The sequence below is a fragment of the Mauremys reevesii genome, linkage group 7 (assembly GCF_016161935.1).
Source record: "Mauremys reevesii isolate NIE-2019 linkage group 7, ASM1616193v1, whole genome shotgun sequence".
Classification (NCBI taxonomy): Eukaryota; Metazoa; Chordata; order Testudines; family Geoemydidae; genus Mauremys; species Mauremys reevesii.
Window position 1 is genome coordinate 35,783,227 of NC_052629.1, and position 16,893 is coordinate 35,800,119.

The following is a 16,893-nucleotide window of genomic DNA, read 5'->3' on the forward strand; positions in this document are numbered from 1 at the left end:
TTATTTGCCTTTCTCTGGTTTTTAATATTTATTGAAAGCATTGTATTAAAATACTTTGTGAGTGTTAGTTTTTGTATGGAAAATTTTACCCAGAAGGAATGACATGGAGTTCCAAAAATGATGAGGTATTGTCTGTGGCACATCTATCAAACCTAACATTTTTGCTTAATTTTCTCGACTGTGGTGGATAGGTGGATATGAAAAGGAAACAAATGAATAAGGAAGAAACAGTTTGATTGCTGTTATATTTGTTTTTTCCAATTGACCTTGGTAGGTTGAAAAAAATGTTTAAGATTAGTGAATGAAATGCTTTGAAAACTTTGCAATTTACAATCTATTTGGGAGTAATAAGTCCAATAATTATAAATAATGAGCGAAATCCTGGCTCCATTGACATCAATGGCAAAACTCCAATTGACCTCAAAGAAGCCAAGGTGTAATAAAGCTTACTCTAACAACAATGCGTAGAAAGAGGATTTGTTTTAAGTCTAGATTTCTTAATTAAAATGGAAATAAAATTGAGCGTGTGAATGATTGTAGAAGTGAATATTATTTTCAAGAAACGCGGTAATGTGATTTTTATTTTGTTTAATATATATTATCTAAATAACACTTATTCTGGTACTTAACTTTTATTGAGATGATTTTATGCATGGAACGGTATGTATTACTCACATGTCCATACAATGTAAAATTTTACAGGTGATTTCCTCCCATGTTCCATACCATTCAAATTGTCCATACCATTCAAATTGTCTTGCATAATAATACAACATTTAGTGCTTTCCACAACACAGGTTTGTCATTTAATTGAATCTAATCTTTTTTCAATAACAAGGAAATAAAGCCATTTGCAAGTCCTGGATTTACACTGCTATCCTCCCATGTTCCATAGCATGTTCCATGCTATCCTCCCATGTTACACTCCCATTTACACTGCTATCCTCCCATGTTCCATAGCATCCTCCCATGCTATCCTCCCATGTTCCATACCATTCAAATTGTCCATACCATTCAAATTGTCTTGCATAATAATACAACATTTAGTGCTTTCCACAACACAGGTTTGTCATTTAATTGAATCTAATCTTTTTTCAATAACAAGGAAATAAAGCCATTTGCAAGTCCTGGATTTACACTGCTATCCACCACAAACTCAATTCTAACTTTTTTTTTTAATTTCAATCATCATACAATTAAAACAAAGCCAGAATCTCTAAGCAGTGCCAACAAGGGTGGGGGCGGGAAGAGAAGCCGGTACAAATTACCAGGGCCCGGCAGTCTGGAAGGGGGCCCGGGGCCTGCTTCCCCAGCTTCGTCGGCCCTGTTTAGTCAGTCCACCCTTGCTGGTGGGCCCAAAATTTTTTTTTCACTGGGGCCCGAACCCGCTCTCGACGGCTCTGTCTCTGAGGGCCAGAATCTGCCACTTCTTACTCACACTAAGTAATATCTTGCTCTGTGAATAGCCCACTCATGAGATAATGTGCTGCTCAGTGACCTTGATCCAGCAGATTTAAGCACATGCTTAACTGTAATCACACAGGTAGTCCCATTGACTCCAGTGGGACTACTTATGTACTTATAGTTAAGAACATGCTTAAATGCATCCTGGATCAGGGCCAACTTTAGTAAAGGTGCAGAATCAGACCTTAAGTAAATGGGTACAGTGTCTTCAAAACATTCACTGTACCAACAAAACTGGAATAGTAAATGCAGAAAAATACTTTGAGGCAGATATCTTCCCACAATATTTTTGCAAGCACAATTTGTAAAGCGAAAGAGTACTATTTATAGAGAAAACAATTTCATGTTGTCCCAACATGAATACTTTTGGAATTAAAAATATGTACTCTTTTACTTTAAAAAAAATATTTGCTACTCCTGTTCATGCAGCAGTTCAGCTGTTAGGATTAAGATAACTCAGCTTGCATTCTCTTTAGCCTGTCTGTACTCTAAATGCTATGCTCAGTGACAGCTGCTGCTATTTTAGTTGGTCAAACATACTTATTTTGGAGACCAGAGAAAACAGGAAACCTTGTAGATGGCAGGAGTGAAAAGGCACTTGTATTTTAATTGGTGGATACAGTTTTTGAGTGGGTTATTACTATCACGATAAAAGAGATAGTAGGATGAGCATGTAGATTTCATCTGTTCCTGTCCATAGCAATCATAGTTTTCTGAGTTTTGTTATATCAAGATATCTCTATTAACTGTATTACAGGGTAACTGCAGACAATTTCAGAAGTGTCAGATGATCCAGCGGATCCTCTTTTGTTGAGAGGTATTACCTGTGCTAACACAGGCAACTTTAAAGGGATACATTAAAGTAGTACCAACTAGCTCACTTAGAGTTAATGTATGCAACACTATAACTGAAGTTTCTGTACATCCATAAAAAAATCACTCTGATCTAATGTTTTTTTAAAAAGGGCCTAGAGAAATCTGTACTTTTTACTTAAACAAATTCAATTTACTGTGTATCTTCACTTACCTAGAAGCCAGGACAGCTATTATCCATAATTTCTTTCTTCCAGGATTTGTAGCTAGTAAACTAGGAGGAGACGTGCAGATAGTAAGCTAGGATGGTTTCTTACTGAGAGTTGCTTCTAAAAAGATGCAGATGAGCAAAACCACTTAGAAATTTAATTTGCAAATACTTTTACATACATCAAAACCAGCTTGGAGCTTTTCTTTTAATTTTTAAAGCCACTGAAATTGCAAATTTCATCTCAGAATACAAGACTATGAATACTAAAAGTATCACTATTAATACAGCTGTCAAATGATTAGGAGTGGCAGTTCAGCCATCAGCACGTGCTCCTGCACCAATCTGGATGTGTCAGAGGCATAGATCATTTTAGTGAGATCCAACTCCACAGTCAACACGAAATGTCAGAGCCATTTTACCAATGCAGATTGGAAAAAGCAAAAAGCGCTGGTGCTACCTAGATATCGTCTGTTGATTCTGTGTCTAGCTAGACCCTCAAACTGTGAAGCAGAAATATAAAAAGACAAGCAAATTCTCGTTTTCAAGGAAGCTGACCTAACTTCCACTATTGTTTCTCATTGTTTTACCTAGCTAAGCAACATTACGCTTTGTCTTGCCTTTTTGGGCTTGGGCTGCCAGGTCTCAACCATGCCTGAATCTCAGCTTGATGCTGGAAGAGATGAGCAACTTCACCATCAGGGTAATGAAATAGAAATAGAGCTGAGCCATATCAGTGTACTGAAGGCACCATAGCCCATATCACCTCAACTAATAATCTGCACATGAAACAGCAGCAGCAGAATATAATCTATAGTAACCCTCAGAAAGAAAGAACAGAGCTATTCAAGAACAACTCTGTGCATCCCTGCCACAGTCCACAGGCATTTCAATAATATCAAAGCTATAATAGTAAAAAAAATTGCACGGTTATCTGACTTCCATTCATCACAAGAAGACCAGTACAGTCTCTGTACCATACTGTAAACCCAGATTATGACAGAGGTCAAGAACATCATGAGCACTCCAGGGCCCGCTTTGACTAATCACAACCTCCTCGGTAATATTCACTAAAAAATCCTTCCTTTGGAAAATTATTTCACGTTCTAGTAAATATTTGTTAAAGGTTAACTATTCAGGAGGATGAATGTACATGGCAGAGGGGCATTGCTGGCACATGATGGCATATATCACATTGGTAGATGTGCAGGTGAACGAGCCCCTGATGGTGTGGCTGATGTGATTAGGTCCTATGATGGTGTCCCTTGAATAGATATGTGGACAGAGTTGGCACCAGGGTTTGTTGCAAGGTTTGTTTCCTGGGTTGGTGTTTTTGTTGTGTGGTGTGTAGTTGCTGATGAGTATTTGCTTCAGGTTGGGGGGGCTGTCTGTAAGCGAGGACTGGCCTGTCTCCCAAGGTCTGTGAGAGTGAGGCATCGTCCTATTTTCCCATAAAGGCCTTCTTTTTTTCCATGCTAACAATTCATTTGGCTGGAAATCTGAAAAATGTTTTCAGGGTTAAAATACTTATTCGTCTGTGAATTATAACTGCCTTAAAAAATCAGTCTTTTCACATACTGTGTGTGTTGGAAGCTAAAGCATTTTACACATCATAAGCAGAGCAGCAACTTTGGAGTGGTTCCAGCAGAGAAACATTTCAGTTTAAGCTGAGTGAGCCATGCAAAAGCCAACTGAGGTCTAATGAAATAAGAATTCAGAAGAGTGAGAGAGGCTAGATCTGTTTTCTTCTGTTCTCCCAGATGTTAGCAACTTGGCCTAGCTAATTTTGTATGGATATTGCTCTAATTATTGAAAGCTCTTGACCTCTTTCTGAATGGATTTTTTAAAAAAATTCTTTACAAGGCTCTGGCTCTAATCCTCAGGCTCTGAACTGTCATTTTTAAACATTCCAACAGCCAAAGAGCAGAAAACCCTTGAGCTGTTAAAGACATTTTGATCAGTAATATTTTCTCAAAGCAAAGAGGTTAGAAGCTGTCATGTGAATTCATAACTGTTGGCAGCAAAGTGATGCCCATTTCAGTGCCTCATGTTTTCTTCAAAGGAGCTTGTCACATTAATGGACTTGAAGAATCTGTTCAGGTTTGCTTAAAAGAAACCGGTTGAACTTTAATATTAATGATTCAAAATATTGTAATAAACAAATGATGATGAAACATGGCATGACTGGACTGCCATGGGGAGTGGTAGTGGTGTCAGCTTTGTGTATGGACACAGGCTCTTACTTTCCATATCACTGACCCATTCATGGATTTTGAAGACACCTCCCTGGCCCAGTGGCAGCCCACAAGGGAAGAGCAGCTTGTATTGTGTCTCCCAGGCATACACAACCATTCACACCTGTTTGCTTTGCCCCACCTCCCCTTCCCTTGTTTTGTTCTGTTTTTTCCTTTCCTGTTTTTTACTGCTGGATTTCCCATTTTGCTCTGAATTTCAGCCGGCTCCCTTTTAAAGCTCTTCCCATATTGCAATGGGGGAGGGAGGGAGGAATTGCCTTCCCGGAAGTACACAGGAGGTTTGGCTAGGGACATTGATAGTTATTTATTGCATCTGTAGCAGGTGTCCAGTGCAAGCTAATTGAAGTAGCAGGAGGGCCAGATTTGCTGCTGCAGTCCAAGGCACTATCCGGGTGACATCTAACTGGATTCTTGCTGCACATTGCCTGGAAAGGTGAGGGCTATGCTGTCTGGTGCAGAAAGAGACTTCCCTCACTTAAACCCACATTCCACACATGAGGATATGGGGCTTGCTTGGTGCTGATCATGAGTTACATTTTGCATGAACAGGCGAGGGATAGTCTCATGTTAAGAATTTACTTTTATTTGTTTGGGAATTGTTCTGAACTTAATCTGATGGGTAGCTTGTGTTGGGGGGAGACAGCTGGCTGTTCTCCCTAGTTCTGTTACTTTAATTTATGCTAATTAAAGTTGCAGACACAACTTTAACCAAATCTCTATATTTGGTGTCCTATTCACTGCAGTCTCTAGGCCAATGGAAAATAAATGGAAACAATTTTTCCCATAGCATTTCTGTTGTTACCGTTGGAGGCAGATTTTCAGTTTCACCTCACTCTGTGTCATTGGGATGCAGTTTATTTGCAAACGAAGAGTCCTTCAGAGCTGTCTAATCTAATCCATCTAATCTAATTTTATCTCTCAACCTAGATTTTTATACATCACCCTTCAGCATGGAATCTGAGCATGAGTTCTGTCTCCACTCTCTGCCTCATTCCTTTTCCTTTGCATTTCAGTGAGAATTAACAGTGTTACTTCAACTGTGTTTTCTGAAAATGTGGTGGAAAGAGAAACAGGAATTCTGCTTCATAATTTCATTTGCAACAAACTGATCAGAGAAAGAGGAGCAGTGCTTTTAGGCTTTGTGTTTTTAACAATGAAAAAGGGACCTTGCCCAAGACATAAGCATAGGGACATACACTCCTCAGTATACTGAGCTCTCTAGACTGCTCTAATACCAGGTCCAGTGTTCAGTCTGTTTTGCATTCCACTACTCAATCTGTGCAGATTAGAGGGAGCACTGAAGTAGTGGACCTGATATCAGAGCAACTTGGAGATCTTTGAACACAGTGGGAGGTGTGAAGTGCTGCTTGGATTGGATAGACACACACACACACACACGCTGTGTCTCTGGAGTCCTGGACCCTTCAATGAATATAAGTTCTGAATATTGTCATTGCTTAGCTGGTTCCAACTTCTCTACACTTTTTCCTTACACAGTCTCTGCCCCTTCACCGATTTAAAAAACCATAATATGTAAAAGGCTCTTTACCTTGGTAGTGAGAGTTGGCATCCACTTCTGGAGACAAGTCCTTTGTTCAGATCTATGCTGCTCTGAAAGCTGAGATAACTGAAAAGAAGACTGTAGAGGGGCGGAAGGAAGGATAAATGATCAGTATGCTTTCCAACCTGTAAAGAACTGATAGGGAGAAAGGTCAGCCGGTAGCTACTGTGTCGACCCTCACAGCTACTTGTCATAAACATACTGCTAAGGGTAGCATAAAATCCCTCTTTACCCTGTAAGGAGTTAATTCCTATTTTACCTATAAAGGGTTAAGAAGCTCAGGTAACCTAGCTGACACCTGACCAAAAGGACCAATGAGGGGACAAGATATTTTCAAATCTGGGGGTGGGGGGAAACAGGCTCTGTCTGTCTGTTCTGTGGGCTTTTGCCGGACATAGATCAAGGAAGCAAGCAATCCAGCTCCTATAAAGTTAGTAAGTATTTAGCAAGGAAATTCATTAGTTTACTTTTATTTTGGCTTGTGTTTTCCTTTGTGTAAGAGGGAGGTTTTTGCCTGGTTTTGTAACTTTTAAGGTTTTGCCTAGAGGGGAGGTCCTCTGTGTTCTTGAGTCTTTTGTTATTCTGTAAAGTATTTACCATCCCAATTTTACAGAGGTAATTCTTTTACCTTTTCTTTAATTAAAATTCTTCTTTTAAGAACCTGATTGTTCTTCATTGTTTTGAGATCCAAGGGTTTGGGTCTGTGTTCACCTGTACTAATTGGTGAGGATATATTCTCAAACCTGCCCAGGAAAGGAGGTGGAGGGGTTTGGGGGATTTTTCTCAAGCCTGCCCAGGAAAAGAGGTGTACGGGCTTAGGGGTATATTTGGGGAAGGTCGGGCTCCAAGTGGCCCTCCCTAAATGTTTGTTTAAATCACTTGGTGGTGGCAGCGTTACTTAATCCAAGGTATAAGAGAGAAATTGTGCCTTGGGGAGTTTTTAACCTAAGCTGGTAAAAATAAGCTTGGGGGTCCTTCATGCAGGTTCCCACATCTGTGCCCTAAAGTTCAGAGTGGGGAAGGAACCCTGACACTACTGTTCTGGCCTCAGGAGCAGGTGATTGTTACATGTGGTTCTACCCAGCAGGACTCCCTCTGAACCTGCAATTACTCTAGGGCCTTTGAAATTTGCTGTGATGTTAAAGGCAGTTTTTTAAAATTCCAGAAGGATGGCTCATTTGCAAAATTCCCCAACAATTTTGCTTCATACATTCCACTGCAAAAATATTTGGCAAATTTTTGTGGTGGGTTTCCCAGAAGGCTAAACTTTCTACTGAACACATCAGCCTTCTGATGAGTTGGGATACACAAACATTTTTGGCTTCTGTATCCTAGTGTGGCATTTTCTTGTCAAAACTGTGGGCAAATGTTCTTAGCTGCCCTTGTCTCATTTGGTCAACAGTGATCTTTTTATGGCAACTTTTAGCTTTTTTTTTTTTTTCATTTTAAAAATTGTAATAAAAAAATAAAATCTGAAAAATATATGAAAGTCCTATTAAGTGTACGACTTAATTAGGGGACCACATCATTCAGAGGGTTGTTAATGAAAGAAAAATCTTTTCCCATCTAAGTCACTGGGCTTAAGAAAGGTCAATAGTTACTGACAATCACAACAAGATGATGACTGTTCGGTGGATTAACAGAAATGAGTTGATGGTCTGAATCCAGGAGTTTACATCATAATCTCAACCAGCACAATTAGCGCTATTTGGCAATCTCAGCAGGAACACCAATAATGGATTGGGCATGGAGACTCAGGTTTGAGGCTCCCTGAAGAGGGTGGGGAAGTTTACAGTGCCAATACCTGTACTTTACCTGTAAATAAATGCAGGATTTCCATTTGCAGGCTGTAAAATAAGCATTAAGTTCACCTCCAAAAGGCCTGGCAAACCCATAGGAAGGAAGGAGATCCTAATTTAAGCCTCCAGAAGACACAATACAAATGAATCCCACACTGATCTCAAACTCTTGCAATACCTATGCGATTTAAAATAAGTTAGGAATGTGAGTGGAAAATTTGACTGAATTTTCTTGCTGTAGGTCAATGCCTTGCATTGGATAGTTGTTGCTTTTTGTGTGTTGTGTATGGAGATGACGGTAGAACTGTTATTAGATAATAAGAAAACTGCTGACTTTTTTCTGTCCAAAAAGTAACTACTCTTGCACTATTTATTTATTTTGAAGCTTCCTTGGAATCTTCAATAAGTTACTTGCATCACTAAAGCCAGTCATTAAAAAAAAAAGTCTTTGATATAAATGACATAACCTTAGCAAATATCCATGCTATTAGAATGACCTACTAGAAAGGGAAGAGGAAGTATGATTTATTGTTATTACCAGTCATCATAAAATTTTAAGTTATTGATCTGAAAATCACTCAGATCATTACAAATGTTTATTATATGTCAAAGTTAAAAATAAAGGCAGGCAGTAGTAGTGCCTTACAAATAAAATTCACACACAAAAAATTCTTTGACTTAGATTAGGCTGAGACAGGTTGCTGGTACTTTAGCTTTTGTATTGAATCTACTAATGATTTTTTGTTGACTCCATTGTTTATATATTAGTTGTTTTTCTCTGAACTATTTGTCTGTAAAAAATAAATGACAAAAGAAAACAAGTCCTATTTGTAATGCCTGCAGTACCACCATGGATAGTGCACTGGCTTTTGTTTGAAATTATTAATGTTGGCAGCTGTTTTCTCTTTATTGAATGCATAATTCTGATAGAAAACTGAGCAATTTGGATACCTGACAGAGCAAACTAGATTTTGCAATGTCACTGTTATAAAGTGTTAGGATCTATAAAAAAGCACAAAAGAATCCTTATGCATTATATAGAAACAGGATTTTTTGCAGCATGAGCTGGTGGTGGACTCTCAGATGCCCACTTACTTTTTTTTTTTGTATGAAAACAAGGTATCAAGCTCATGCTGCAAAAACCTCGTCTGTATAATAGGTGCCACAGGATTCTTTGTTGCTTTTACTGTTATAAAGAAAACTATGCTTTATTTTCTGTTTAGTCTCTCTTCAGTGTACTCTTGGGGGGACAGGTTTTACTACCTTCAACACTTTCTAGGTGGAACCCTGCAATCCTACCTCTCTTAGATTGGATCTCTGGGCTACAGACCCCCTGTTTCCCAACTGTTTACACTGCACTGCACAACAGGCTCAATTGTGTTTGGCACCTGTATCCTCTGGGAACCTTTGACAGTGACTGATTAAAGTGATTTGAAAATAGCTTCCTCAAAACAAAGCATAATTTATTTACTCAAAGGTATATCGTACACAACAAAAGGAATAAAACAAAAAAGTCCCATGTGCATATTTTCCCTTATCTAAACCTTACTCTTTCCTTGCAAGCTTTGGTATGTTCCAGTCAGCCTGGTCACTGCCATCTCTGGGTTGAGAGAGAGAGTCTGCTTGCTGCCGTTTCTGTCAGTGTGTCTCTGTCAGTATCTTTCCCTCGGAAGCTGCTGACAACCCTCTCAATCTGCTTCTTTCAGGATACTGTTATTAAGGTTTTAATGTCCTCTTTGATCTTAAGCTCAGGTCTGGAAAAAGTAAACTTTAGAGCCTGGCAGGAGCGTTCATCAATTAATAATTTCTCTGTTGTTTCCTCGAGGACCATTGGTATTCTCTGGACTGGATGTACGTTATCTTTGCCATTGTTTTATTTCCTCTTTGTTCTCCCACTTTGAGCCTCCTTTGATTTAACTCTGTGTAATCAGTTAGAATAATATCAAATGGGTGAGTTGAGGTATATATGATATGTATGCAAAATAATACACATAACCCCCTCATTTTCCATGTGCAGTAAATCCAGAACTATTCCCCTCCTCCCTATTTTTAAGTTGTATAGGCATAAGGCATAGCAGTGCAGCACAGTGCAGTGTAAACATAACGGAGTAATTGGGAAACCTGAGTGACAAGAAAGGTTTCTCTTAATTTGATGTGGATTGTATAGGTCTCTATACTCAGTCTCTCATATAATGAGATGGCAAACATAAGCTTCATTTAAAAATAATAATTGAGAGTCTTGGTGTGGGAAGCAAGAACAGTTCTTCTGGAAAAACAAAAGTTTCATGTGGGACTGAAAATGCTTGCAACTATGGAGAAAATAAAAAACCCACAAATACCAGGACTTAAATTATACTGACACAACAAGAGGTTTTTAAGAAAAGACTGCTTCAAAATTTAAAAACAGACTTACAACCACCTAAAGATATATATCCCATTTATTGAAAAGCAAAGACAGGCAACCACTTGTATCAGTGGTAATGGGAATAAGTATAGAACATCAGCATATCAGTGTGTGCCAAGAGCAAGAAACATAAGCCAGCAAATCAGAATCTGAAACAAGGTGCTTCCAATGCACGTAATGACAGAAATGTATGTAAAAGTAAAACCCTCAGAAGTGTTATCAGAAGGGTCTAAGTAATGATAGGATGTTCAATCCATCTTCAGGTTTCAGAGTAGCAGCCGTGTTAGTCTGTATCCGCAAAAAAAACAGGAGTACTTGTGGCACCTTAGAGACTAACAAATTTATTTCAGCATGAGCTTTCGTGAGCTAAAGCTCACTTCTTCGGATGCATAGAATGGAACACACAGACAGGAGATATTTATACATACAGAGAACATCTTCAGATTTTCTTGATCTTAAATTCATCAGTCTTACACTGTGTCATGCAAACTTGTCATGAGATTCTGTAGCCTTTTTCCATGAGGCAGCAAGCAAATATGATATGTCTATGACAAATGTGAAGAACTATAATATAACCATTTCTGTAGAGACAGACCCGCTTTCAGAACTCACAGGTGCTAAACATAACACCATAGTATGGGACAATCTTGAGTAGATTGGCTGTGAGTCCACGTCAGAGTCCGAGCACACCCTTGGTCTTCACAGTTTACCTAAAACAGTCAGCCATGCCAGTAAAATGGACATCGGGTCATTATATATAAAACTTCTGAAGTAGAATTAAAAAATTAGAGTTTATGATAAAAAATGTATATGTATAAAAATGGATCGTCGTTTATTAAACATTGTTGCTGAATCACATGGGAAAGTGTTGCTCTTTAAGTAGTGCTATTTGGTGTACATTTATACCAGCTGAGGACCTACCCCTTGGTTTAAATTTAGTATATCCATATGTGTTACCCTGGCTTTAGAGAGGACAGCTGTTATATCCAGTAAAAGCTCTGATTCTGAGCAAATTAATCTACAGATTTTTCCACTCTGTTATTACAGAGTTGGCATGAACTGAAACATTTAAAGTGTCTTCATAGCCAATCAGCAAGGATTGACGGGAAAGTGAAAGGATTTAAAGATTATAGTTTTCAAAGACAGGCTAGGAAAGATTTTGAAGGTGACTTTTCTTAGACCAACCTAGATCTTTTTTTTGTCTTTTCTCTTAAGAAAATATGGTTGTCCTTTTTTTAATAAAAAATATTTAAAAAAAATAGGTTATGTTTCATCCACATTATGTCCCTCCCTCAGAGACAAACTAGAGTGCTGATCTGGCCTGCATTTCAAAATCCTGGGTATATTGATAGAGAGGTTGTAAAATGAAACCTGAAAATGAAAGCTGGCTTCATCTCTGTGTTTTCATAAAAATTGCCAAATAGCATTTGTACCATACACTGTACTATATGGAAAAAATGTAATTAACTATGTGCACGCTTCACAACGTGACAATGTGATGTCATATGACTGGTTTACTGTAACAAGAGGAGAAATTTATCAAAGTAGGAGGCCAGATGCGTGAATTATCAATTTATTCTGTCATTTGGTGATAGCTACAAGGAAACTGGTTGGAGGTCAATTTTCCTTTTCAACTGCATAAAAGATCATGTGGATCAGTCACAGCACCTAGAATTATTAAGTGCATATGTGCTTGTTTAGCAGTTTGTAATTGTATTCCTTTGTTCAGCATGGGAGGTTTTTGTTTGTTTGTTGTCTTGAGTGGCTAGACTATAAGATATCACTTAGCCAGCTCCAAGGAATCTTACTAATTTGTGGAGAAGGAAGAAGACAGGACAGATCCCTTCTGTTAGTTCTGCATTCTTGAAAGCCCTTCAGATGCCATTCCAGTAAGTTCTTATCTGTGAAAGCAGATGAATATATCAGGCCAAATTCTCTATTGACTTAAACACTATTCAACTCCATTGTCTGCTAATGGATACTGATGTCAATTCACAGGATGTAAATCGATGCAGAATTTGGCCCACTGCATATAGGGAGATGTTCTGAGGGATCTTAAGTGATTCCTGTGCTTAGGCTAAGCAAAAAAAATAAAAATAAAAAATAAACTTTACAGACACCTGTTTTTGTAACAAGAAAAATAGATTAGTTGAGGGTCAAGGGTAAAAGTAAAGATATGCCAGAGCAGCACCATTGAAAAGCTAGCTTTGCTCATGCATTTAAACCTTTCAAGGACTCTATTCCCTTGTCAGAGTCAGTGGAAATGTTATAGTTATAAAAAAGGTTTTTATTAAAGTTGTACACTTATTAGAACCAGCATCATTATGCTGAGAGTATACCTGAGAGAAATATATAATGCTGTTGTGGTTGTTTTTCCCCTCAACACAGAAAGTTGTTGTAAATGGCTTTTCAATTCAATGGCATATCGTACTAGCAAATGTATCAGTGGATATGGTGTAGCAATATGCCACATTTAGAAATCTGGTTTGCAGTGAACAGATCCAGTGAGTTAAAACTTGTATTTTATTAAGGCATAAGAAACTGGCTAATTTCCAAATGGTTATCCCTGGGGGAGCTGGTTAATTTCCTAAGAGAGAAGCTAAGAAACACTGTGCTGGAAAAAAAAAGGGAGGGTTCCTAGCTCTTGGGAGCTCTTGAGTCATAACTTATGCCTGAATAAATTTTTGCTGCTACAAACTCTCCTCCTGTCCTTCCTCTGGCCTCACAATGTGACTCATCTACCCATTCTGCCAAATCCTTCTCTTGGCCTAGAAATCAGGAGTGGGAGATAGGTTGCACTGGGGTGTCATACTAGGAACAGGGAAAATTGATCATGAAATTCAGAGTGGCTCTGTGCAGGGAGGCTGGGTCAGTTGATGAGAGTAATCACTGAGGAAGGGGTGTTCTATTGGGCAGTCATAAGGTTGGAAATTGTTAAGAAGGTAGGAGAAGGGGACAGCATATTTGTGGTAGGTGGAGGAACTGAAGAAAAGTCAATTTGTCAGTCCCTCTGACATTGCAGAATACTGAAGACAAGAACAGTCATCTTTAGTGTTCTGAGAATTAGGTTCATTTTTATTTCAGTTTGTTTAATTATGTTTATATCCCCCTATGAAATAAACTTTCTATTCTCCAGAAGATCTAACATTTTTGGAAGGAGCTAAAATGTGCCCATCCAAAATTCCAGATTGTTAAGGAGTTATGGGCACTGCTTCTAACTAATATATTTGCCACTTTTATTCAAGGTCCAGTTGAAAAGTGAAGAATCCAAAACATTTGCAATGAAGATACTGAAGAAACGTCACATAGTGGACACAAGACAGCAGGAGCACATACGCTCAGAGAAGCAGATAATGCAGGGGGCTCACTCAGACTTCATTGTGAGGTACTGTCACTACACTTCACAAACTCATTTCAAGTTCAGAACGTTCCAGTCTGGCTACTGTTTCTTATATAATTGCAATGTGTTATGGAATTGGTCATGAATTGTCCCACAAGCGCTATAGGTAAAACACCTTTTAATCGTAGTTCATTGCTGTCAAGGGACTCTGCAAGTATGGCACCATAGTGTTCCATGTTTATTGTCTCTCAATTAGTTGACAAGTCTGCTCAATATTTTTAACTCTCAGCCCTGAAAACTCAACCTAGATTCTGGAAGTCAAGCTGTACTCTTTCTGGATCATGCACCAACAGCAGTAGTAGAGAGTCAACAATATTCAACAAATATTTTGATTATGCACATGCCAAAACAGACTCTAGCTCATTATTCCTTAGCTTTATTGGCTCTCTAAGAGTAAAAAGCGGTAACACCAAATGTTGATTAGAAAGATAAGCAGATGTGACTCTGAATGTGTAACAAGAGGCCTTAGTACTTTTCTAACCATAAGCACACTTACATTATCTGACACTGAGCATCCCTTAAAATTGTGAATATTTGGGGGAAAACAGGATGGTGAGATGCTCCCTTATGTATTCAAGATTATTGTAAGATTCAATAAATATTGCAAAGGCATTGGCAATATTATTTAACAAATTAGGTAATTAATAAAACTATCGCTGAAATCATTCTCTCTGTGGTAAAATCCATACACAGGTCTGTGGGGGATGAACTCTCTGGGAGGACACCCTTACAGAGATTTCCCCCCTACACACATCACTCAGCTGGGGGTGTCTCCTCCCCAGCAAAATATGCTGCAACACCCATCAGAAACTTGGCAGATCCTCTGATTCATGGGGAGGCGCTGTGCCTTTGCACCAGCTCTGGCCTTTGGCAGAACTCCCACTCCCTTGCAGCTCAATTCCACTGGAGATGGGGGCTAAGCAGAAAAGATAATATACCATGGAGCTTCATTATTTACCCAGGTGAACTCCACAGAGCTGGAGCAGAGATGATGTGTCCCTAACATACTCACTTCTCCCCCTGGCTGTCTAGTCTCATCTCCTACCTATGTGCAGACCTGGGATGGCAGAGGGGCCTCTGTGAGGTTTAAAAGAAGAGGGAACGGGGCTGCTGAGCCTTACTTTCACTCTGGAGGAAGGAGAGCTGCACACAAAAGATTTCTCTGTGCCTGGATTTAGACCTATAAGAATAGCAAATACTCTCTCCTAGTATTGAGATGAAATGGAACAATAACTTTGCCAGGGAGTTATCTGTATATTTTTGATGAGTAGTGATTTAGTTTCCTGTACTCTACATTAGACATCAGACAAAGAGAAATGTTTTCTAGTATCTTGTCTTACATGAACATTAAATTACACAGTCTTGAAATGAAAATTGTGTATGTATACCTTTTATTAGGGATTGAAGCACCATCTGTTATTGCCTTTGTAATATGTTTATTTCAGCCTCATGCTTGATTCACAACAATTACTGTATGACGTAAACAAGATGGCACTATGTAATGCTTCAATTATCTTTACACTTTGCTTTTCTTTCATATTTGATCCATAAAAATGCCTCAGTTATCTAGATTTGAGATAGCACTGAAATTGCAAGTACTCCTTGTAGACTATTACAAGATACAAAATATTTTTTGAAGTTTTTAATGTGCTACCCACTGTCTGAATCAATATACTAATGTAATGGAAGGTGCCATTATATAACAGCTAGCAGAACATGACCACTAAAAACATAAAGAACATTTTAACATAATTGAAAGAGAACATATTCTCAAGATTAGGAGCCTGATCCTGCAAACTTTTACATGACTAGTACCATTGGCCTCAATAGCTAATGAAATATATACTAATCAACTTTTTTCCTTCTTTTTTGTGTGTATTTAATGCTTATGTAAGATAAATGGAAATACTTTCCAGTATCTTATCTTCAGGTCTATGCAGAATATTGGAAAAGAAAGCACTAAAATAAGGCTGCTCATGTAATGATCCATTTGCAAGGCTCCTATAAGGATGGGTAAACCTAAAGATGTTAAAATTGATCAGAAACTGTTTAGGTAGGTTTATGCTACATACTTCTTATGGTGGCATGTACAGTATATACTCAGTAGCCCCCCCTCTCCCCCTTCTGTTTTTTCTGTGACTATTGGCACTCTTGAAAGCAAGAGACAAGTAACATTGACTCAGGCAGACTTTGCAAGCTTCCTCAAGCAGCTCAGCAAGTGCTCCTCAGTCCTGACCTGGATCATAAGCCTCAAACTTTTCCAGTAGAGGTGAAAAGATGAATAGTTATTCCAAAATATGTGATAGGATAATAATGATAACAACAATAGTAATAAAAAACTAAGTGACATTGTGTTGTGCACAGGGCCGGAGCAAGGAAGTTTTGCACCCTAGGCGAAACTTCCACCTTGCGCCCTCCCCCCCAGCCCTGCAGCAGCTCCCCGCCCCCCCTCCACCCTGAGGCGCCCCGCAGCAGCTCCTCCTCCTGCCCTGAGACGCCCCCAGCCCGCTGCAGCTCCCCCCCGCCAGAGCCGTGCAGCACCTCCCCACCCCAGCTCACCTCTGCTCCACCATCCTCCCCGAGCACACCGCCCCCACTCTAATTCTCCTCCCCTCCCAGACTTGCGGCGCCAAACAGCTGATTGGCACTGCAAGCCTGGGAGGTGGGAGAAGTGGAGCAGCGACCGCACGCTGGGGAGGAACTGCTGTAAAAAAAAAAGTGGCACCCCCAAATCTTGGCGCCCTAGGCAACCGCCTAGTTCACCTTAATGGTAGCACTGGCCCTGGTTGTGCGCTGTACAAAGACAAACTCTGCCCAATTTCATGACGTAATGTCCAATAGGCACTATATTGAGACCAACACATTTCATGTTACCTAAGCTAGTATTTAACCAAATGCCTCCAAAAATAAAAGACTAATGCATTAAACAACTGCTTCATGATCCATCAAGCATCCAGCTAGTCTATCCCTGCCTCATGGCATATGTCAC

The 16,893-nt window shown here is 39.2% G+C and overlaps 1 protein-coding gene across 14 annotated transcripts in view; it reads left to right on the plus strand.

Annotated features, from left to right (window-relative positions):
- The window catches only part of PRKG1 (protein kinase cGMP-dependent 1), an 885,489-nt gene that overhangs the window by 842,474 nt on the left and 26,122 nt on the right, over positions 1-16,893 (plus strand). For 13 of the 14 annotated variants that reach the window (XM_039547328.1, XM_039547329.1, XM_039547324.1 and 10 more), the window contains one exon: positions 13,750-13,889. In XM_039547328.1, the coding sequence (XP_039403262.1) occupies positions 13,750-13,889 (140 nt within the window). Of the gene's footprint in view, positions 1-6,678; positions 6,736-13,749; positions 13,890-16,893 lie in introns of those variants that run through there. The other variant, XM_039547336.1, reaches the window with a different exon arrangement.